Source organism: Schistocerca nitens, chromosome 2 (genome assembly GCF_023898315.1).
Source record: "Schistocerca nitens isolate TAMUIC-IGC-003100 chromosome 2, iqSchNite1.1, whole genome shotgun sequence".
NCBI classification, from domain to species: Eukaryota; Metazoa; Arthropoda; class Insecta; order Orthoptera; family Acrididae; genus Schistocerca; species Schistocerca nitens.
This window is the reverse complement of record NC_064615.1, coordinates 192,472,186-192,494,480: the sequence shown is the minus strand read 5'-3', so window position 1 is coordinate 192,494,480 and position 22,295 is coordinate 192,472,186. Positions and strand designations below refer to the sequence as shown.

Below are 22,295 nucleotides of genomic sequence, written 5' to 3'. Positions count from 1 at the left end.
TTATATCATCAGCTGCGAAAATGAGAAATTCTTCCAATAAACGTGGATGAGCAGAGAGGCGTTACACCATCTCATCAGTAAATTAAAGATAAATGTTTCTTACATGATCAACAACTTTCACCAGCCGATAGGTGCGGAAGAATGACTACCGTAAATGCAAAAGAATAAGTGCTATTCCATGAGGGATATCAGTATTGCATATGTGGCGTCTTCGACTTTTAATTGGACTGATGTATGTTCCTGGCCATATTAACTGAGTCAGCTACAAATATGTATACTAAGTTTTATGTATACTGTTTAAACTACGTCACTAAGTGTGTTTTTAAGTTCTTGCTAAATTATTTGATCTGGAAGTGTGTAGGCATTGTATCCCAGCAGATCACATACATTAAATTCCTAATAAAATACAATGAACAACCACGAAATTTTACTGATATTTTATTGTTGGGAACGTAATTCATCAGCAGTCCATGTTACGGCCAAGTTTTCCATTTAATCTGAATAGCCTGCATAAGTAAAGCGTATTTAAAAAAAAAAAACATTTTGTGAAATGATTTGTCGAAAAGCGTGAAATAATATTAGAGGAACATCTGGTACAACTTTTTTCTGTACACGATTTCTAGCATCATTCAAAGGTACGTCAAATGTTTCTCTGATCTATTTTATTTCTTTTAGACAAATCATTTCACAAAATATTTTACCAATTTCTTTTATTTTTTATTTTCAAGTTTCATTCAGAAACCATGATCTCATTAACACCTTATTTGCTTTCCTATCATCATCTGTACCCGAAAATCCTAAGTTTAGTATGTATCTGATTCGAAGGGAGCGTTTTTTATAGTTAAATGTCACAGCAATGGAAGTTTTTTTGGCAAGATAGCTAGGCTTTGAACAGATGAACTTTTTGACACTTCATTTACACCGCTAGCAGCAGCTTTTCGTCAGATATTTCCATTTTTCCTCAACTCACTGATTAAATTTTCCTTAATTACCCTTATTACCGCCAACTAATTATGAGGGGTATTCAAATGAAACCCGGTCACTGGTGTAAAGTAACTATTTTATTAGCTCAAAAATGTAGTTATACACAGTACACCTACTCAGAAATAGTCGCCCAAACTGTTGGCACATTTATCCCATTGCGACACCAGCCGGTCGATTCCATCCTTGAAGCTACTAGGCCTGGACCCAGTCGCACACTTCGTCGTCCGTTGCGAATCGATGTCCGCGAATAGCTTGTTGTAGAGGTCCATACACACGAAAGTTACACTATGAAAGGTCGGGACTGTGCGGTGGATGTTCCAGCGTTTCCCACCGAAACTACTGCACTGTCGTGTTCACCGTATTGGCCGTGTGTGGGCGGGCGTTATGCAGGAACATACCGCCACTGGACAACATGCCTCGGCATTTCGACTTTATGGCTTACCTAAGGTTCTGTAACGTGGCTTGATAACGCTGGGCATTGGTGGTGGTTCCCCGTTCCAGGAACTCGACAAGGTCACCTGTGGCAATACGCGACAGAAAGCCGTATTCCTCCTCATGATAATGTTGCAGGTAACTCGAAGACAGCGCCATTCGAGTATTGCACTGTTCGGCGGTCAGTTGGTGGGAAACCTACTGCGCACAGACATTTCGGAAGTTCAAGTGTTGATTCATTATGGTGTGGGCGGTGCCCACGCTAATACCCAGTAACAGATGGATCTCGTCCACAATGATTCTGCGGTTGTCCAAGACTAAAGCATTCACTTCTGCAACCATTTCCGGTGTGATGACACGATGACCTGTCCAGGACGAGCATCGTCTTCCAACGGCTCGCGCCCCCTCGAGGAATCGTTTGCGCTATTCCACAACACTAACGACTCAGACTGTACTCACCGTACATAGCCTTCATCCGTTGAAGGCCTCCAATTCCCTCCGTCGCCAAAAATCGAATCACTCCTCGTTGTCCCTGCTTACTCGTCTGCATGTTTGGTAGTGGACGTTACCTTGTGTGACCACATTCTCTTCGGCGTGAAACCACAACGGCGCTATCCAACATCAATTGGTGCGCACGCGTCAGTCCCTCTACCAGTAGATGGCGCCACTATACCCGCAGTTTCGTGATGCCACCTTACGTGTAGGGCAAAGGTAGACGCACTGACCAGGTTCCATTTGAATGAACCTCAAATCCTTTCATGTAAAACTACACCTCACGCTGGTCGCTTTGATACCTTGTTTGCGCATTTCTCTTTCTTTGTTTGGCTATGAAAATTCAGACACAAACATGTGTAATTTATAGGGACTCTTGTTTTCTCTGCTCAAACATTTGACAAAAACGTGTCGAGTGTTAATAATACGATAAAATACATCCTTTCTGCGTGCTGTTATTTAAAAAAAATTGTTTCGATATCGTGAACCGCTTATGAGGTATGACAATTTTTACGACCATTTGATTCTCGATGCGCAGGAAGGGATGTGGACGCGCCGCGAGCAACCCGTCCGCGGATGTAACAACCAATACCTCGAGAATAAAGCGTCAAATACAATTTCGATGTATTGTTTACTTATCATACGCAATCTATGGCCTAAAATAAACCATACGGAAAGATTACGCAGTGCGATTTTATCTTTGCAAACTCTTAAAATGTTTCGTGCAGTCATATACTAGGTTTCGCGCAGTCATATACTAAGTTTCGTGCAGCACAGTATCTATGAGGAATAGCTGAAATAAATTCACATATTTATCGAGCGAAGATATCAAGCTGTAAGATGCGAAAGATCTTTTTTCACTGAATAATCTTCTTAAAATCTGATGATTATTTCACAGCCGCCGGCACGTCCGCTCCACTGCTTTGCCGAGAAGAATCTAGCTGTTGGTTTCACTGTCGCGCGTGCTGCAGCGACGAGATTCAAAAACGTTTGAATTCAAGCGTCGCTAGTTGTAGCAGAGGACAGGCAGAGCCAAGGACGTCGCTCACTTAGCACTTCTGTAACTATGCACGCAGTTGTGTGTCGTTGCCTCAAGCTGTCGCGCGCTGTCGATCGCTTCTGTCGCTTAATGAGGCTGAACGAAATAAATTCAAGAATGAAGCTCTCGCAGCATACCAAAGAGCCGAAGATTTTCTCGGAAAGCTGTGACTACTAAAAATCTCCTTTTAATGTATTCAGCTAATCGGATGTAGGAAAACAGCCCCTACATATGAAAAATATGTACAGATATCAAAGGTGGTAAGTACTGAAAAGACATTGATAAGTCTAGTTTATACGAAGAGGACCGTGTACTAAAAAAACTTTAGAAAAATTACGAAGTCAAGCTTCTACGTCCGCAAACTCGTTTTCGTGAAAAACGATTTAACAGAAGAAACGCCTAAGACAAAAATTATGAAAAGAATAGTGGCAGTTACATCCAGCAATATCTTTGTGGAAAGAGTCCTCGGACACACGAATCGTCATTGTGATCTGAATCTAGGAAGAAATTGAGTGCCGATAACGCAGAGGCAGACCTACATATTAATTGTAATATTGCAAACTTCAAATCACCGACTTTAACCAAGAAATTAAAGGTAAAAGACTTTAAAGCTATAACTAGCTAAAATAAATATTTTTAATGTTTACTAGGCGTTTTACTGTGTTCCCATTCAGCTCAGCAAGTCCTTTGCCAGGCAGTGTTCGGATATTTTGTCAATTTAATCTGAAAACCCTAGTCTTATCGCCATACTTGAGTATTCTTTGCGGACGCCCATAGAAATACGCCAAATAAGTTTGAATTCTTCCTCTTGTATGTACACGAATGTACGATCAAAGAATCGGTTGATTAACTCCGTAGTAAGACAAAGATATCTGTCAATCTTAGATTGCGACGGTACATAACGGTTACTTCAAATGTAATTGTTCTTCCAAACACCATCCCTTATTACCTGTCGTTACTCGTACTTTAGGTACTTGGGCTATGCACAGCTCAGTTTAAAAGGAGTAGTAGCTACGTGTAGTTATAGGGTCGAACCGCGAATGTTTGCTTTCATGCCCCGCAGCCAATTCGCTGCAAATAACATGCCGCTGTGATTCTGCAGTTAATAAAATACTTCGAAATACTAAATAAAAAATGAATAATTTAATAACAAGTGTTCTATTCTAACGTCTGTAATTGATGTACACAGAGAATTATGTACAATAATGTTTATTCAAGAAAGGACATGTCGAACGGAAGTGGTCGTACGATATTTAATTAAAATACAGACAGAAAATACCATTATAAATTGCAGTGAAGTTACTTTGTGAGAGTTACGAGAATGGTGGCAAAATTCCCAAATTAAACAAAGATACGCGAAAGCGAAGACCATTTCGTCATCACAATACATGAAAAACTCACCAGCTTAAAACAGTTCAGAGTTCAACATGATGATTCACAAATTAACATACACGATTCCGTAATAGAAGCGGAAAAAAAAGAGTCCTACTCGGGACACACTCAGACCTCTAACTTCACAAGCTAGATTACGGTAGTGGCCGTTCACCGCCCACATTACCTACGCGACTGAATCAGGCACGTTACCATAGGCAGTGACTCCGACAGAGTTCCGCCAATGTGCAACTCTCATTGCTCAAGGCCGTCTCCAACAAAAATACATCGTTCTCAGGTTCTACATACATGATCTGACTCATTTTTACCTCTTCCCAGACGAAACTAAAATATTACGAGAATATTTAAATAAAGAAATGGCAAACATTCGATAACACTAAGATCATTTACAATAAATATAAGTAATAGTTGATTCGTGACTAAATAAGACAGCATTCTTGCTCAAGTGCATTCACGTTAAATGACAACGAAATGTTAAATATTGTTTAAACAACTATAGAAGTGTTTTGGTTATCTTTTCAATCGTGGTGTGCGCTAACATATGCGACTTCAATTAAACGGGCACAGTTTTTAATAGCACTTGGAATCGAAATTTAAATAAAGTTACTGGCAAAATAGTGAAGTGTTCATTAAATGTGACAATATGTGTTGTATTCATGCTGTGTAATTGTGGAGAATACGATGTTCTGATAAACATTTGTGTAATACAAATATACAAGAGACATAATACGTCAATAAATAAAGTAGATACAGATGAGTGGGTTTCTGGGACGATAGCTACCGTGCAGTGCTTTCATCTGAGGTATCGTTTGTTGAAATCGTACGAAGTATTTAAAAGCTATTAATTCAGAGGTTCACTGTGAAAATGTTTATTCACGGTGAAATATTAACTTCTGTAGTTTTAAAGATATTGACATACTGCTGTGTCATTGAATACGCCTCATTTTCTGGCGTCGCGGATGTATTCATATTTACTTTACACTTTAATGAATTATCATAGATGCTTGTAGAGCTGTAAGAAGCCATCTTTCAGCCTGACACTCCGTCATTTCTACACAAGGCCCACGCGAACAACAACCGTCCAGATTCGCAGCTTTGGTATTTGCCCATTTCGGGCGACGCCCTTCTTGTCCCTGCACCTGAGCTCGCCTGGGTGGCTGCTCTGTTTCCTTTAGTGCGGCCGTGAATGCTTCGACTTCGTCGGCCGACAGAAATACATTTTGTGGCAACAGTGCACAAGAGTAATTATCGACTGACGTTGTCAACTTGTTATTCAAGTTAGTAAAATCTAAGTTTCTAATTAACAATATATTTTTATTCAAATACGTAAGAAGTTAACTAAATACGGCTTTCAGTACTTTAAGCACTATTAAGAACGAAATTATGATCTATAGTATGAGGTTAGAAAATAGCAAGTAAATGATCAAAGTCATTGCCAGATATTGTGGTGATGTTTCAAAATTTCGGCAGATGAGGCCTCAATTCTTCGTGTAAGACCTACTGAATCGAACTTCACCGCTTTGCCATTTATTGTTTCAATTTTATAAGTAGAGCGCAAATACTTGTTACCGTCCCAAATTCTTTTTTATCCTAACTTGTGTAAACAGTTAGTGTTTCGACGTCGATCCTAATCGGCCCTACACGCGTACCAATTTATCGACCGCCCGATAAACTGGACGTGTGTAGCGGCGTCCCGACCATTTTTTCTTGCCGGGCGGTTGGTTGAGTGTGACAGACAGACGAGCCCTCCACCACTTCACTCAACAAACTGTGCCGCATGTAGCGCTGTCCGCTCAACTTCCAGAGTTACTATTGTCAGCAGATTCCGCGCGCGGAAATATACGCTGTTCAAAATAAATGGCTAGAGTGGCAGATAGCGTGGCAGGTAAGTTTTATGAGAGAGTTTCCAAAGAAGAATCTTCTGTTTCTTTCATTACTACTGTTTATTACATCTATTTACGCTATAAATGCAGTATTCTTTTTACTTCAATATCTTGTTTTCCTTTATATATTTCCTCAACCAATTACGTGTCATTTTGGACGATAACTGTGAATCTGAGACCCTCGTAATCTCTCACACTGGATGGAAACCGTAATGCGGCAAACGCCCTCTCCTCCCAGCTTACGGCTTCTCTCGTCACTATTCCTTTTCGTTAAGAATGGTTTCGTGATAGTCAGCGACTCCGAAAACCGTGTTCCATCCATTCCTAGATAATTAGGAAAATCATTGGCTCCCAGCTCCTTAAGAAACACCATGGCTGAATTTCTTTCTTTGCATAAAAACCACTTCTTTGCCCACAGCTTTCTCTCGGCTTTTCTTGGCCTTGTTACCTCCAAAACAGCCAAGACAAATCCCAGATTTTGTTTGTGTCAGAAAATTCTGCTTCTCGTCGAACATAATCTCAATGAATTTACTATAGGAGCAGGCACACGTTCAATATTTACTGACATTACTAGTTTGTCAAACCTTCAATATATTGAAGCGACCTCAACTAGCGATAACGTTGACAAAAATTGTCAGTTGACAACGCGATTTGACAAGGTTAAGCTGTCTAAGACAGCAAAGAAAGCGTGTGCTGCAAATATATTAGCTATAGTTTGCAAGCAACAGAAAACAACGAAAAAGAGGGAACTGATCCGACGAGATTGGTTGAAAAAAGGCGTCTTCAAAGTTGCTTTCCAGTTCTCTTAAATCGTGTATGGTATTTTCCAGTACTTCATCCACAACTTACCCTTTGGTCTCTTATCTGGTTCGACAACAAACATTCACCAAATAGATCATTAATATTATGGACTCTCTCATAATTTCATTAACAGTTTGTGCAATCTCTTCTAAATCGGACCAGGCAATTTCGGCTCGTAAATTTATCCACCGAACCTCACTGACTATCAAAACTGGTTCTCCACGACTAAATACTAGAATAAAAAATTGTCAACGATTCAGAAGAATTTTATTACCTGAATACTGTTATTTCTGTTATTGTGCTTAGCAATTCTTTGGCAGATGATGGTATTAAAACAAACACACACTTTCTTTTGCGCACTGCTAAACGAGACAAAAAGGACAAAATGATGAAAACATGTAGACAAGTTATTTTACACACGAAAATAACATTAACACGCTGCCCATGGTGAGTTGCTGAATGACTTGAGACGTTAAAGCACGCCGGTAGCCACGCCCACGTCTCCGCTTGCGCCAAGTGTCCGCTGAGAGGCACGGCCGCAAGAATGTTCAAGAACGTGATGCAGAACATATAGGTCTAAAATTCAAAAAATCCTTGCCAGTTAAAATTCTCAAATCCTGGACATTTTCGCAAACCTGACAGCATTAAAAAACCAGGATACAGCAGGATGATGGTCAGCATATTTCACTGCACAGCAACGCAGTGATATTAAAAAATACCCACATATGTTCACATGACGCCGGACCTTCTGTTTCTGTATTTAATGCCGAAGGTCAGTCGCTGCAAGTGTTTATTTTAATAATCATTCCATATTTAAGATCCTGTAATTTTAGTATATTGAACTTTACAACCAATACCATTAGGATATATGCCTACAATTTTATAATCACTTCAATCCATTCTTTTTTGAAAGTAACTGTGCATTCGATAAGTGAAAGATATGAAGTTTCTTCAATGTTCACACGTAGCATATTTTAAGCTTCACTGTCAGTAAACCAATCATGACGAAATCCACTACGCGTCACATTTAATTTATGTATGCTTGAGATACGCCGAAATATGAGCATGGGATGGGCCGAAAAATTCTTTACTCAGAATTGTTTCAATAACTAAACTAAGGTACAGACTGATGAAGTCACTTTAAACTCCAGAAAAAAAATGACAAGAAATGTTACAAAACAGAATTAGATACGCCAAATTTTCCTAACATATTCAGATTTTAATTTTCCGATACCTAACCCGTGACTGAAATTAAGCATAATAAGCCAATCACGGATAATATAATTTAAAATTTAAGAAATCTTCCTTTCCAATTTTGACGTTTTCCCGAAGTTTTGCGAAGAATTAAGAAATGGTTAGAAATTTTGGTTCCTGCATGAGTCAGTAAGCACATGACTTATAATGGTTGGGAAATACATCAGTTCCTGCACCTGGATATTATCACTTTATAAAAGTGGCAGGTTACAGAATTTATACTAGCAGGAAATGTATATCTTACTACGTCAAAGAACGAAAGTCCATTTCCCATTTACTACAAAATGTTTATTATCCATATGTAAAAATCATGCGCAATCTCATCGCCTCACATTGACGTGACAACCACCTGTTGCGCCCAGTTTACCGGCGAATTCAGAGGGAAGTTCCGTGAGCCTCTTAGCGAAATTACAGTTTATGCTATATCATCCTGTAATGCTTACTTATCTTTATAGTATTTCAAAAGTGATATTACCGAAAACCCACAATTTCATTAGCTGCGACATACGCCAAATACTATAGCCAATGCATTTCATGTTCGTAAAAATAGTATCGTCCTGGAGGCTACTGGACGTAAAGTATATAACAGCCCCTTGAGGCCACAGGTTTCCAAGATACAATGAATCTTACACGGTCACATCATAAATGTATACATAGGTTTGTACCATAAATCTCTTCTTTAATTCTGTATAAGGAGTATTGTTGGAGGACATACGAAAATAGATGAAAAAGTACTTTTACGAATCTAAAGCTTGCGTGCGTACAGTAAGTCACACCGTTTTGAAAAAGCAATACATAATTTTTTTGTTAAGTGATCAATAACTATGTTTTAGCTATAAATTTTATGCAAACAGAAATACAGAAAGCCAAAACTAATTTATACTTACAATGAAACATTTGTCTAATACAATACGGTGACACTTACTTCTCAGAAGGCTCCAGATTGTAACGCCGAACACGTTCAGCCGCGTCTTGTTTTATAGGACACAAATTTACACTGGTTTTTACAGGTTCACTGGGGCCCCGCAATTAAAAAACCCCGCCGCACTCTTGCTTATCGATGTTTAACACACGTTAAGTCGAAGAATAAAGTCGACTAGTTTTCCATCGTATTAAGTAACACAGTGACATCTAGCGTTTTCTTGAAGTATCACATCTTACGCTCAGTTTTTTTTTCCGAAACAGAGATGACTAAACTACGTAACAAAAGTTCCATAGAAAGTTATTGAAACCTAACAAATATGAATGTCATAAGTCCATATCTCTCAGTTCGTCCTCTGTGTTGTCAGTCATGGATGATTCAGAATCGGAAGAATCATCATTACTGTCCTGATCTTTAAATACATGTTTTGCAGCATATTTCTGAACATATTCTTGCACTTTCTTCTTATAATCATCTGGTTTGTGTAAATACAAGGCAGCTGCATCCGAATTCAAAGGATCTGTTGGGTTGGGATACGCGAGCAACTGGGGCAAAAATGACTCGAATATATTTGACAAGTCATAAAGAGCTGTCCATGCCTGATTAATTACATCCAGACAGACTGTCCCGGACGATTCATCTACATTTGGATGATAAATTTTATTCATGAAACCGATTGAAGGCGACTTAAAAGGATACTGTTCAGGTAAGTGAACACGTACATTCCATATTCCACCTTCGTACGGTGTTCCTTTCGGCCCATTAAATTTAACACAAAATTCATTCAGACCTGACAGGAACGTTACCTCCAATTTACTTTCTATAAGTTTAATAATGTCTGTGTCGATTCGCCTTTTGCCTGCACTGGGTGAAGACATTATTTAGCGATGTTCCTTTCGGTGCAATGTGCTGCGTGATTTAACCACCAGATTCTTGGACACTTCTGCTCCTGATCGTTGACGTATATGGAACTCACGTCGCATACTCCTTAACGTCAGATGTGCTTCGCCACCATTACCAACTCACTTTGACAGTATGACAGATTCCCTGGCTTTGCTGCACTGCCCGTACTGTCTGTACCATTTCACTACTAACGCAAGCGCAGACTCGCAGTACAGTGATGACAAAATCTCCCGTCCTACTACGAGTCATCTGTCATAGTAAAACAGCAATATCTTTGGAATACTTGAGTAGAAAATGTGCGGCATTCGTAGTGGAACAGCTGATTCGATAACTAAATTTCACAGATTTGCTGTCACTTGCTAAACTTCGGCGCTACTGTCGACTTCTGAGACTACTGAACGATGCCTAAACACAGTAACATTTGACGCTTAATATCCGATTTGCATGTTAGTCAATGCGCAATGTCGGTGAAGCTGTAATAAACAATGTACCTATTTGCTTCGTTTCCACATTAGTAGCAATTGTTTTCACAGATAAGCATTGGTGTGTGATACAATTGCTATCGCGTAGATAACTTTCTATCCCCACTTTTTGTCAGTATTATAATTTCAACCCTTTCACTAGTTCTCGTGATTTTTAAAATGACAAGCACAAATGAACGCCGCCAGCTTGAAATGGAATTAACCGACCTCATAGATGCTGAAAATTTAAGGGGGTATGAAACTCTTTGTCAACTAAAAAAATACGAGAAACAAGTGTGCTGATGTAGTATATAGTACGTGCTCTTAGAAGATAACAACGGTAGACATTCTTAATCAGCATCAACGCCTGTGAATTTTACCGCTGTGTTGTTTCTGTACCCTTTTCGAAGCTCTACTAAAATTTTTAAAGTTTGGTGTGCTCGTGTTGTTCCAGTGCTAATAGATCGCTCGTAAATCCTATATTTGTCTACAGGAAGGATGCAGCATTAGCTTACAACAACAGGGGACATTTAAGATATTTGCAAGTGAACTTTGATGGAGCAATAGAAGATTATGATAAAGCAATAGCAAACGATCCTGACCTAGCAGTTGCATATTACAACAGAGGAACCGTTTTTTACAGACTAGGTAATGGTTTCCAATAATTTTTTTATTACGTTGGGAGATACAAACTTAGTACTTGGCAAGTGTACCATATTGTTTCTCCTCATTGAACTCACAAAACACAATGAAATGGTATTAGTTACATGATAGTTTTTCCCCATGGAATCAGAAAATAATGCCTCCACTATCTTAGGTCTTCATTATTTGTCTTTTAGCACCATAACAAGGTGTCAGGCATGTCATCAGCAGACGAAGCTACAATTTAGCTTGTTAACTAACATATCCCCCTATACTAAAGATATTTAAAGAAATGTGGACTGTCTCTCCAGTACAGTAACAAAAATTGATGTAATGAAATGATAGTGTGCTCTACATGAGGTGTAATTGTTAATGCTGTGATTGTGCTACTAGAATTAGTTGAATGGAATTTTATTTGATCCTGTAGGATTACATGATGCACAGTGAATGTGCATGTAATATAAGACATGTCAGAATTAGAAAACATTCATTATCACACACTTCCTAACCGTTTTTCTCACATTCTAACTTCATTCTGTATAAGTAACAATACATACAAATTTAACAATATTATGAAAAGGAAAGTTGCCACTCACCATATAGCGGAGATGTTGAGTGGCAACTTTCCTTTTCACAATGTTGTTACATTCCCTACTGGATTTTTCATTATGTACACATTTAATGTGATAAATACTCATCAACACTGTAAAATTCCTTTTCCACGAGGTAGTCTTTGAAAACTTAGTGTCACACACATTGTCACTCAGTCTTTTTAGGCAGACTTGATAGTAAATTGATACCTGAGTATTGGGGTGATTTTTCAACCATTTTCAGTCAGTGGGGTATGCTTTGTACGTCGCTCTTCCTCCGCATTTGTAGTGTACACTGCACTATCTTCTGTGACATGTATTATTGTTTTATATATGTGCAAGGATGTAATAATATGATCCTGACTGCTTTCTTTGTAATGTGAACGACCTTTTTGTTTCTTGAATGTTTGAGTTTTCCCACACTCTCTCTCCATACTGCATATATGGTTTGAAGAGTCCATGGTGTACTGTGCACAGAAGCTGTTTGTCTGCATACTATGATAGTTGCCTCATTAGGAATATGATGGTTCTGAGTTTCTTACAGAAAGAATTGATAAGTTGTTTCCATTTCAGCTTGTTATCTACAGTAATACCTAAGAGTCTAGTAGATTCTACTTCTTCCAGTCTTATTTTATCCACCTCTAAACACATGTGCATTTATTTGTGAACAGTACATAGTCTTTTTTTAGGCTTATAACAAGTCCATTTTCCAGGAGCCACTGAGCTGTGGTGTATGCAGATATGTATGCTCTTCTTTAAGCTGTACCAAATTCCAGCCGTTGTTCAGTATTATCATGTCATCTGCCTAAAATATTTTCTTCTCTTTCTGTTCAACACCTATGTCATTGACAAACAGATTAATCGACAGTGGCCCCATTACAGATCCCTGCGGAGCACCATATTTGACGGCTTTGGTTTCTGACTGATGTGCATTCCTTACTGATACATATTGTTTCCTGTTGCATAAGTATGATTCTATCCTCTCGCCTGCTTGCCCTCAAATATCATAGTTTTCAATTTTTCTTATCAGTATGTCATGGTCAGTAGTGTTAAAAGCTTTGGAGAGATCCATAGACATTACAGAAACAACTTTTTCCTCGTCTAAGGACTGTATAATATATTCTGTCAGACTGGCAATTGCTGGTTCCATAGATGTACTCTTTCTGAAACAATGCTGTGAAAGTATAAGAGTGTTGTGTTGTCCCGGTAATCAACTAATCTATTATATGCAAGCATTTCCAGGATTTTTGAGAAACCTGATATCAGTGAAACTGGCTGTAATTGTTAAGGTCATCCCTATCCTCTTTCTTGTACACTGGTGATATCCTGCTTATGTTCAGTTTACTTGGAAAAATTCCATCTCTGAAAGAGCTGTTTTCTATGTCCAGCAGTGGTGAGATTATTTGCTCACTTGCTTTATTATACGGTTCTATATTTAATCATTACCAGCTGATTTCTTGGACGTCAGTTTTTGTACAGTTTTTCTCAGTTCATCTTCTGTGACTTGTGCTTAATTTTTTTAATAACTTAGTAACCATTTTTTTCTGACTACTACTTTGCAATTTTAAGTTCTCTACCACAATTATATAGTTATCATTGAGTATGTTAGCTATTTCTCTGCCATCTGTAACCACTGTATGGTCTATTTTCATTTTGACCTTATATCTGTTTCTATGTGTGATCCAGCTTTTTTCTTTCTTTCATCATTAATTACATTCCAGGCTGCTTTTACCTTGTTTTTTGAGTTCAGCATTATGAAATCAATTGCTCTCGCTTTTGCCTCCCTTATTATTTTTCTATACTTCTTTGTAGTATTTTACAATTTTCAGCTTCACCCCTCCATCTCAAATCCTGCAGCTTCCTGTGCACTTACCTTATTTCATTGGTAATTCACTCTGTCTGACCCCGCAACTTTTCTTGTCTCTTTATTTTGGGAAAGCTACATTTAAATGGTGACCAATAATTGTAATAAATGAATCATACTCTTGATTTACATTCTGCACCTGTAGGGTTTCATTCGAGGTGTCCCTGCATAATATTTCACTGTAGAAGTTAATATTTTGTTCACTGATTTCTTTGATTGATTGTTTTGGTTCTGACATTATTTCCTTACTGCAGAAGCAGATCAGCTGTTGCTGATAATCAGATATTTCTGTTTGGACTACCGCTAGCATAGTTACGCCTACCAGTATTATTAATGATGTCGATAACTGTCTGACTTTGAGAAGTCACTCGTCTAGCTGCAGGTATTGTTGCCTCCACATTGTATATTGTACTAATAATTCCTCAAATTTTCCTCTTGGTTTTGATTCTTTTCCCATGTCAGTATTGAAGTTTCCACATGTAATGATGTTTTTCTTCGTATTCATTCTTAGTTTTGTTCCAGAAAGATGCTAATCTTGCAGCTTGGTATATTAAACACAAAACAATCTTAAAGTTATCTGTCATTGTACCATTAATTTCATAGTCTTTTTCTCTAGCTGTGAGTAATATTCACATGTAGTATTTGCAGTCTTTAGGGGCTTTCCTATTTAATGTATAAGGAAAATCCACCACCTTTAAGTTTAGCTCTGTAGAAGTAACTGGGTAAGATATAGTCCTTTATTGTCAAGTTAGCTATCTGACTTTGTTAGACCATGTTCACTGATACATAACACAGTTGTATTTCACTTAGGACTATTCCTGCTTCTAGTTTCTTGTCGGTAAGGTATTGAATATTCCGATGTAATACTTTTATGTAACTTTTCTGTTGCGGGTTTACATGTTGTGGGCTGCATTCTGAGAGCCTATTCTGTAGTCCCTCCTTTATTGTGTCATTTTTGCTTCTTCAGCTGCAGCTAGTGTGATAAAATTCCTGGGAATTTGAAATCAAAGAAATATGCCCAGGGAATATTGCTGGCAATATTCCCAAAATTCATAAATTACTGGGAATTTATGATTAATTTGCAAAATAGCTCAAAAAACTGTCAATAAGTAAAAGCAATAATTATATGGTTAAATCAAACTCAAAAACGGAAATATATTTTAAGATAAAATTATAACTAAATAAAATTCCTGGGAAATTATAATTTAAAAAAATGGAATTGCTCACATTAATAGGTGAATGTGGTAATTGTGTGAATATATATATATTAAAAAAAATACGAACACTCTTATATTTCAAAAAATATTACAATTGAATAAAAACATCAGAAAAATAACCAGAATGTAAAATGTTATAAAAATCAAATTAAAACTACTAAAAGGCGAAAGGTTTAATACACCATCTTTACTTTCCACAATCAATCTTTTCTTAAGTCCCCTAGTCAATGTCACTCTCAATGTCCATTAAATCATCTTGATCCTTCTCCTCTTCTACATTAAAAAAAAAAAAAAAAACACACACACATCGTCATTGATACAGTTACTTACTCAATCTCATCATCTTCTTCAGTCTCAAGGATTTCTTCATCTTCTTCCTGTCCTCCTGTTTCCACTGTGTTGACTTCTGCTTGCATGCTTCTTTCTTCTCTTTTGGAGGTGGAGTATTCATGAGCTTCCAGTTGTAAGAAAGAAATGTCAGTTTCGCTGCTCGCCTCAGAAGAAAAATTGTTTCTTTTCTTGAGATGCAACCAAGAAAATGTACTGAATGTATGCTCTGTGGCAGCCGAAGTTACTGGTGTCCCCAATATTCCTATGCCTATATCTTCCAAGTCACAAGTACCTCTCAAGCCCATCCACCATGACAGAGGCCTGATAATTTTATCCTTTTCGCCCATCCCTTCCCAAGAAACTTTCTTTAGAATAGGCCTCCCTTGCCAGTAGTCAGCTAAATTTGCTCTTACTTTTAAGATGACCAAACCTATATGCTGAGCACAATCACAAACAAAACCTATGGTGTCTAGTAGTTCCGCAGGGTTCAGTAAAGTTTCCTGCATTTTAGGGTCCAACATAAATTCTGCGAGATGGATTGGTTCAGTGTCAAAATTTTTTCTCTTGATGAACTTCTCCATGACTGTCTTTTCTTTGGATTTTTGCATGTGTGATGTTGGTAAGTTTTCCTTCATACTTTTCTCTAGTTCATTTAATTTCCTGACCACTCTATGTATTTGTGGGTCATTTGATTCAATGTATGTGATAAGATCAACAGTTGGTTTCAGCAAATTTATCTTCTTTTCTATTCTAACCCAAAACATAGTTTCCTTTTAATGTATGGGTCTCGATCAGCCTTTTCATTGACTGTCAATGTTTGGAGGACCACTTTGTTCGATTGCTAGCTCTCCAAACAAAAAAGGTGGCTGTTCCATGTGGTCTGCCCAGGTAGAATTTCTGTAAAGTTTGGAAGGTAGGAGACGAGATACTGGCGGAAGTGAAGCTGTGAGGACCAGGCATGAGTCGTGCTTCGGTAGCTCTGTTGGTAGAGCACTTGCCCGCGAGAGGCAAAGGTCCCGAGTTCGAGTCTCGGTCAGGCACACAGTTTTAATCTGCCAGGAAGTTTCATATCAGCGCACACTCCGCTGCAGAGTGAAAAATCTCATTCTGGAAACATCCCCCAGGCTGTGGCTAAGCCATGTCTCCGCAATATCCTTTCTTTCAGGAGTGCTAGTTCTGCAAGGTTCGCAGGAGAGCTCCTGTAAAGTTTGGAAGGTAGGAGACGAGGTACTGGCAGAAGTAAAGCTGTGAGTACCGGGCGTGAGTCGTGCTTCGGTAGCTCTGTTGGTAGAGCACTTGCCCGCGAAAGGCAAAGGTCCCGAGTTCGAGTCTCGGTCGGGCACACAGTTTTAATCTGCCAGGAAGTTTCAGATCTAATGATCTCTGCTGGGTATTCGGCATTATGTCTCTCGGTTTTTGTCATTTTTAAATCTATAAAAAATGGTTCTGCCTTTGAAATCACAAAATTAATTATAGACTCGTTTCTGATATTACTCCAGCCATCACATTGAAGATGCAAATTTTTTGTTTCCTGAATTATTTTTGTAATTTCTTCTTTCATTTCTTTATATTGAGCCTAAAAAAAGGGGGAGACATTAGAAATCTTGATGCTAACTTATATGCAGGTCCTCAATTTTTGGAAAAAATCCATCCACAGTGGGTGCTACATCAAAGGTATGGGGATCCACTTACAAAAACTGCTTTAGCTAAGGATTGGTTCAGCACCTTGTGCAGAAAAAAAAATTAATGGCAATGAACCATTTAATAAAGCCATAACAAAGAATAAAAACTATTGATTTGTGCCACCTAAAAAGTTTTTATTGCTTTTGAGAAATGGCATAACACACTTCATTGTAAACTGTTTTGAGATTTGAAGGAGCAGTTGCAACCTAGGCCTACTACTCCTAAATGCGAAAATAGTTATTTTTCAAGGGAATTGTGAAGCCATATTCTAATAGCATGAAAGTTCAGTCAGAAAAACTAACCTACTTTTGTTAACAAAACTTTTGTTTTACAAACTACTTTTGTTTTACAAACTATAACTAACCTACTTTTGTTTTTGTGATATTTAAATGGTGGGAAATATTAGGCTAGAAGATGCTAATATATCTCTTTTAAGGAAAAAGACTAGAGTTTCCAGTTTGGCTGTTGGTCAGTAATTTTCCTTTCTAATACAGTGGAATACATACAACAGTCTTACTGTTTAGCATCAAAAAAGCAATTGAGGCCTACAATATAATAGGCTACAAAAAGGACTACTATGAACTACCCATTTTCATACCAAAAAATAGTTGGCCTTAAGAGATTTAAACTTATATTTGTTTGGTTATCCATGTGATCCAAAAATGCAGTTATTCCTCTTGATGAACCTGGGCTGTAAATTGGTATAGTACCAGATCCCAAACTACAAGAGTGTTCAGATAGGGGACTTGGCCAAGGCTTTGGTGGAGGTGGTGTTGGTGACTTGAAAGGAGATGTAGCTGAACTTAAACCAGCCGAGGTTACAAAAGCTTCGCCTTGTGTAGTCCGCCTACATTTGAATATGCATCCACTGTCAGTGCTTGATTGATATCCATTTTGGTTGATGGTCTAAGTGTTAGTTTATTGACAGTGAGAACATGTTTCAATCCTGCAGGGCATTTGATACATTTTTATGCAATTTTCCATTTTAACTGAATTACCTTGCTTGTATTCTTGAGTACAATACTTACAAACACCTTTTCCTTTAACATTAAAGAAGTCCCAAACTACCACTTTTTTCTTGACCATTTTGCAACAGTGAATGAAAACATAACAATGAACAAAACAGGAAGCAGGCCTACTTAAAGTTGTTTGGTTCACTTGTCACTTGGAAATGTTATAATTTCACACTCTTATCCCTCACAAAGTTCTAATGAAACTGGTTCTTTAACTTGCAAGCACAACTATCAACTGAAAAAGCAATATGGCTGTTTCTCTGAAAGCTGCAGTGATGCAGTTTTCAAGGGGGCAGGGAAAAATGGCCACTTTCGTCTTGTAAGAACTAAATTTCCCCATTACAGCTTATTATAATTAAATTACCCTTAAGGCCTAAAACATGGTTATGATAAACTTAATTGGTTTTTCCTAATTTTAATACTTTTTTATTTGAGCACTCTTACTTTCCATTTTAAATTATAAATAAAATATTTGGATAGGTTTTATGTTTAGGCTTATATGGATCTGGACTTAACCTCCTTGTTAGAAATAAACATATTTTTTGGTTTTCAGTGTTTTAAATATCAAGGAATTAGCCCTAGAACTGCCAAGTGTCGAAATTTGCAACTCTTACATTTCCTAGAACTGCCATCTAGTGAGTAATTAAAGTTACTAAAATACACAGGGAAGTTTGTTTATTCAATTTGTTAAGTTTTCTGTCAGTGTTCGAGATATTTTAGGCTATAAAGTTTATTTTAAATTCATGCGAATTTTGTAAACATTAGTAATTGAAAATGGCATTTCGGGGGAAAATTATGCGAATAAACTGGCTGAATTTATGATTTACTTGAAAATACAAGTGATTTTATTGACATAGGACATGGTAAAATATTAATTAAAAATTCTAAAAGTTATAGTTGCATTACAGAAAATAAATTTATAAATCATAATTCCTCGCAGGAAATGAGGAGTCTCTGATTTCTGAAAGTAAACACCTCTAGTCATTTGTTTGGAAAAATTAAAAAATACGATAGGTGACGGCTGATTGAGAGTTACACCTCCAGAGAAATATTTTGGAAGTTTAGGTTTCATTCGGAGAAATGTGGGGTTTCAACTTGCCAAAAATAGTAGGCTTAGTGAATATTTTAAATTATTCTTTCCGCTAGACTTCGATAAATGATATTTTGCATGGAATTTGCAAGGAAATTATGCATGGAATGATAAGTCGTGGATTAAAATTACTTAGTTAATTTACTTAGTTAACCTAGTTTTAAGGTTCTTTAACTGTCAATAAGTGTTAAAACATTCAAAATCTACAAGAACTCTCAATTTTTGGGGACCTTCCCAGGCCAAAGAAATATTCCCGCCAATATCCCCATTTTATGAGTTCCCTTGCACTGGTAATATACCCAGCTCACACCACTAACTGCAGCAATTGATTTTTCACCCCTCCACCCCCACCCCCCCAAATCAGGCCATATTAGTTTCCATTGCTTCTGATTATTTTGCATACGTTCTGCTGAGTGTTACAGACCTTAACCTGTTTAAATGCATGCCATCCTAAGTAGTTTTCACGTAGAAATTTGCTTGGGTTTATGAAAACTGTCCCAAGACGATCACACTGTTCTTTGATAGTGCTCCAAAGGTCAAGATTTATGCCTAAATATGTTTATTGGTCCTTTGAGTCATCCTTCTACAAGATATGTACAATATGATAGTAAACATGTCCTACGAAGATGTTATGGATAGTGGTATGATATGATTGAAACAAAAGTTTTTTTCCACATATTTTATGTTAATGCTTATTTCTTTTACAAAAGTCAGTCCCGCATTTGATTTCGTACTTGTTTGAATGCACACGAGTCAAAAATTCAGATACAGCATGAGCAATTAAAAGCAATTTGGCTTTTAACATGTTTATTAAACAAGAACACAGATTTCACATTCTATATTTCTGCTGTAAGACATTTCCAGGGGCAGATATGGACTCTGACCACAATCTGTTGGTTATGAACTGTAGATTAAAACTGAAGAAACTGCAAAAAGGTGGGAATTTAAGGAGATGGGACCTGGATAAACTGACTAAACCAGAGGTTGTACAGAGTTTCAGGGAGAGCATAAGGGAACAATTGACAGCAATGGGGGAAAGAAGTACAGTAGAAGAAGAATGGGTAGCTCTGAGGGATGAACTAGTGAAGGCAGCAGAGGATCGAGTAGGTAAAAAGACGAGGGCTAGTAGAAATCCTTGGGCAACAGAAGAAATATTGAATTTAATTGATGAAAGGAGAAAATATAAAAATGCAGTAAATGAAGCAGGCAAAAAGGAATACAAACGTCTCAAAAATGAGATCGACAGGAAGCGCAAAATGGCTAAGCAGGCATGGCTAGAGGACAAATGTAAGGATATAAAGGCTTATGTCACTAGGGGTGAGGTAGATACTGCCTACAGGAAGATTAGAGAGACCTTTGGAGAAAAGAGAGCCACTTGTATGAATATCAAGAGCTCAGATGGAAACCCAGTTCTAAGCAAAGAAGGGAAAGCAGAAAGGTGGAAGGGAGTATATAGAGGGTCTATACAAGGGCGATGTACTTAACAATATTATGGAAATGGAAGAGGATGTAGATGAAAATGAAATGGGAGATACGATACTGCGTGAAGAGTTTGACAGAGCACTGAAAGACCTGAGTCGAAACAAGGCCCCGGGAGTAGACAACATTCCATTAGAACTACTGACTGCCTTGGGAGAGCCAGTCCTGACAAAACTCTACCATCTGGTGAGCAAGATGTATGAGACAGGCAAAATACCGTCGGACTTCAAGAAGAATATAATAATTCCAATCCCAAAGAAAGCAGGTGTTGACAGATGTGAAAATTACCGAACTATCAGTTTAATAAGTCACAGACGAATCGAAAAACTTGTAGAAGCTGACCTCGGGGAAGATCAGTTTGGATTCCGTAAAAATGTTGGAACACGTGAGGCAGTACTGACCCTACGACTTATCTTAGAAGAAAGATTAAGGAAAGGCAAACCTACGTTTCTAGCATTTGTAGACTTAGAGAAAGCTTTTGACAATGTTGACTGGAATACTCTATTTCAAATTCTGAAGGTGGCAGGGGTAAAATACAGGGAGCGAAAGGCTGTTTACAAATTGTACAGAAACCAGATGGACATGAAAGTGAAGCAGTGGTTGGGAAGGGAGTGAGACAGGGTTGTAGCCTCTCCCCGATGTTATTCAATCTGTATATTGAGCAAGCAGTAAAGGGAACAAAAGAAAAATTTGGAGTAGGTATTAAAATCCAGGGAGAAGAAATAAAAACTTTGAGGTTCGTCGATGACATTGTAATTCTGTCAGAAACGGCAAAGCACTTGGAAGAGCAGTTGAACGGAATGGACAGTGTCTTGAAAGGATATAAGATGAACATCAACAAAAGCAAAACGAGGTTAATGGAATGTAGTCGAATTAAGTCGGGTGATGCTGAGGGAATTAGATTAGGAAATGAGACACTTAAAGTAGTAAAGGAGTTTTGCAATTTGGGGAGCAAAATAACTGATGATGGTCGAAGTAGAGAGGATATAAAATGTAGACTGGCAATGGCAAGGAAAGCGTTTCTGAAGAAGAGAAATTTGTTAACATTGAATATAGATTTAAGTGTCAGGAAGTCGTTTCTGAAAGTATTTGCATGGAGTGTAGCCATGTATGGAAGTGAAACATGGACGATAAATGGTTTGGACAAGAAGAGAGTAGAAGCTTTCGAAATGTGGTGCTACAGAAGAATGCTGAAGATTAGGTGGGTAGATCACATAACTAATGAGGAGGTATTGAATAGGATTGGGGAGAAGAGAAGTTTGTGGCACAACTTGACTAGAAGAAGGGATTGGTTGGTAGGACATGTTCTGAGGCATGAAGGGATCACAAATTTAGCATTGGAGGGCAGTGTGGAGGGTAAAAATCGTAGAGGGAGACCAAGAGATGGATACACTAAGCAGATTCAGAAGGATGTAGGTTGCAGTAGGTACTGGGAGATGGAGCTTGCACAGGATAGAGTAGCGTGGAGAGCTGCATCAAACCAGTCTCACGACTGAAGACCACAACAACATTTCTGCTGCCAGCTTGTTGTGTAGTTGAATATCTTGGTTAAATAGTGAATTTTTAAAGGCAGAGGAATACATTGTTAGAACCTGGAATTTCATTTTCAGTTCTGCATCATGATCATTGACATTCACATTTATGCAGAATTTTGTTGTAGTATTATTACTTTTAACAAACTTGCACATTTCCAGTATTTAAACACTGCCAAGACAGACTTTATTTTTGTAAGAGAGGTCTACACACGTATTGGCTTCAGCCTATGCATTACATTCAAAGCTCTCCTTCTGAGATTCTGAGCTAGGTGGCATGTCTGTCCCAAAT

At 37.9% G+C, this 22,295-nt stretch overlaps 3 protein-coding genes across 9 annotated transcripts in view; 1 reads left to right on the top strand and 2 right to left on the bottom strand.

Annotated features, from left to right (window-relative positions):
• The window catches only part of LOC126235881 (CD109 antigen-like), a 565,987-nt gene extending 556,554 nt beyond the window's left edge, over positions 1–9,433 (bottom strand). The window contains exon 1 of the mRNA XM_049944806.1: positions 9,203–9,433. The gene's annotated coding sequence lies outside the window, so the exon portion shown is untranslated. The remainder of the gene's footprint in view (positions 1–9,202) is intronic.
• A 92-nt stretch (positions 9,434–9,525) lies between these two features.
• LOC126234914 (ubiquitin-conjugating enzyme E2 H-like) lies at positions 9,526–10,077 on the bottom strand. Its single transcript, XM_049943653.1, has one exon. It carries the CDS (start codon positions 10,075–10,077, stop codon positions 9,526–9,528), a length of 552 nt encoding a protein of 183 aa, XP_049799610.1.
• A 217-nt stretch (positions 10,078–10,294) lies between these two features.
• The window catches only part of LOC126235886 (tetratricopeptide repeat protein 32-like), a 50,333-nt gene continuing 38,332 nt past the window's right edge, over positions 10,295–22,295 (top strand). The window contains exons 1-3 of one of the 7 annotated variants that reach the window (XM_049944812.1): positions 10,299–10,817; positions 11,057–11,211; positions 15,718–15,825. In XM_049944812.1, coding sequence (XP_049800769.1) covers positions 10,744–10,817; positions 11,057–11,211; positions 15,718–15,825 — 337 coding nt within the window. In that variant the 5' untranslated portion in view covers positions 10,299–10,743. Of the gene's footprint in view, positions 10,818–11,056; positions 11,212–15,717; positions 15,826–22,295 lie in introns of all 7 variants that reach the window. The other 6 variants (XM_049944813.1, XR_007544831.1, XR_007544833.1 and 3 more) reach the window with 6 other exon arrangements.

Excerpts from the sequence above, each read along its gene's own strand:
- LOC126234914 (XM_049943653.1), bottom strand. The coding sequence starts at position 10,077 with ATGTCTTCACCCAGTGCAGGCAAAAGGCGAATCGACACAGACATTATT.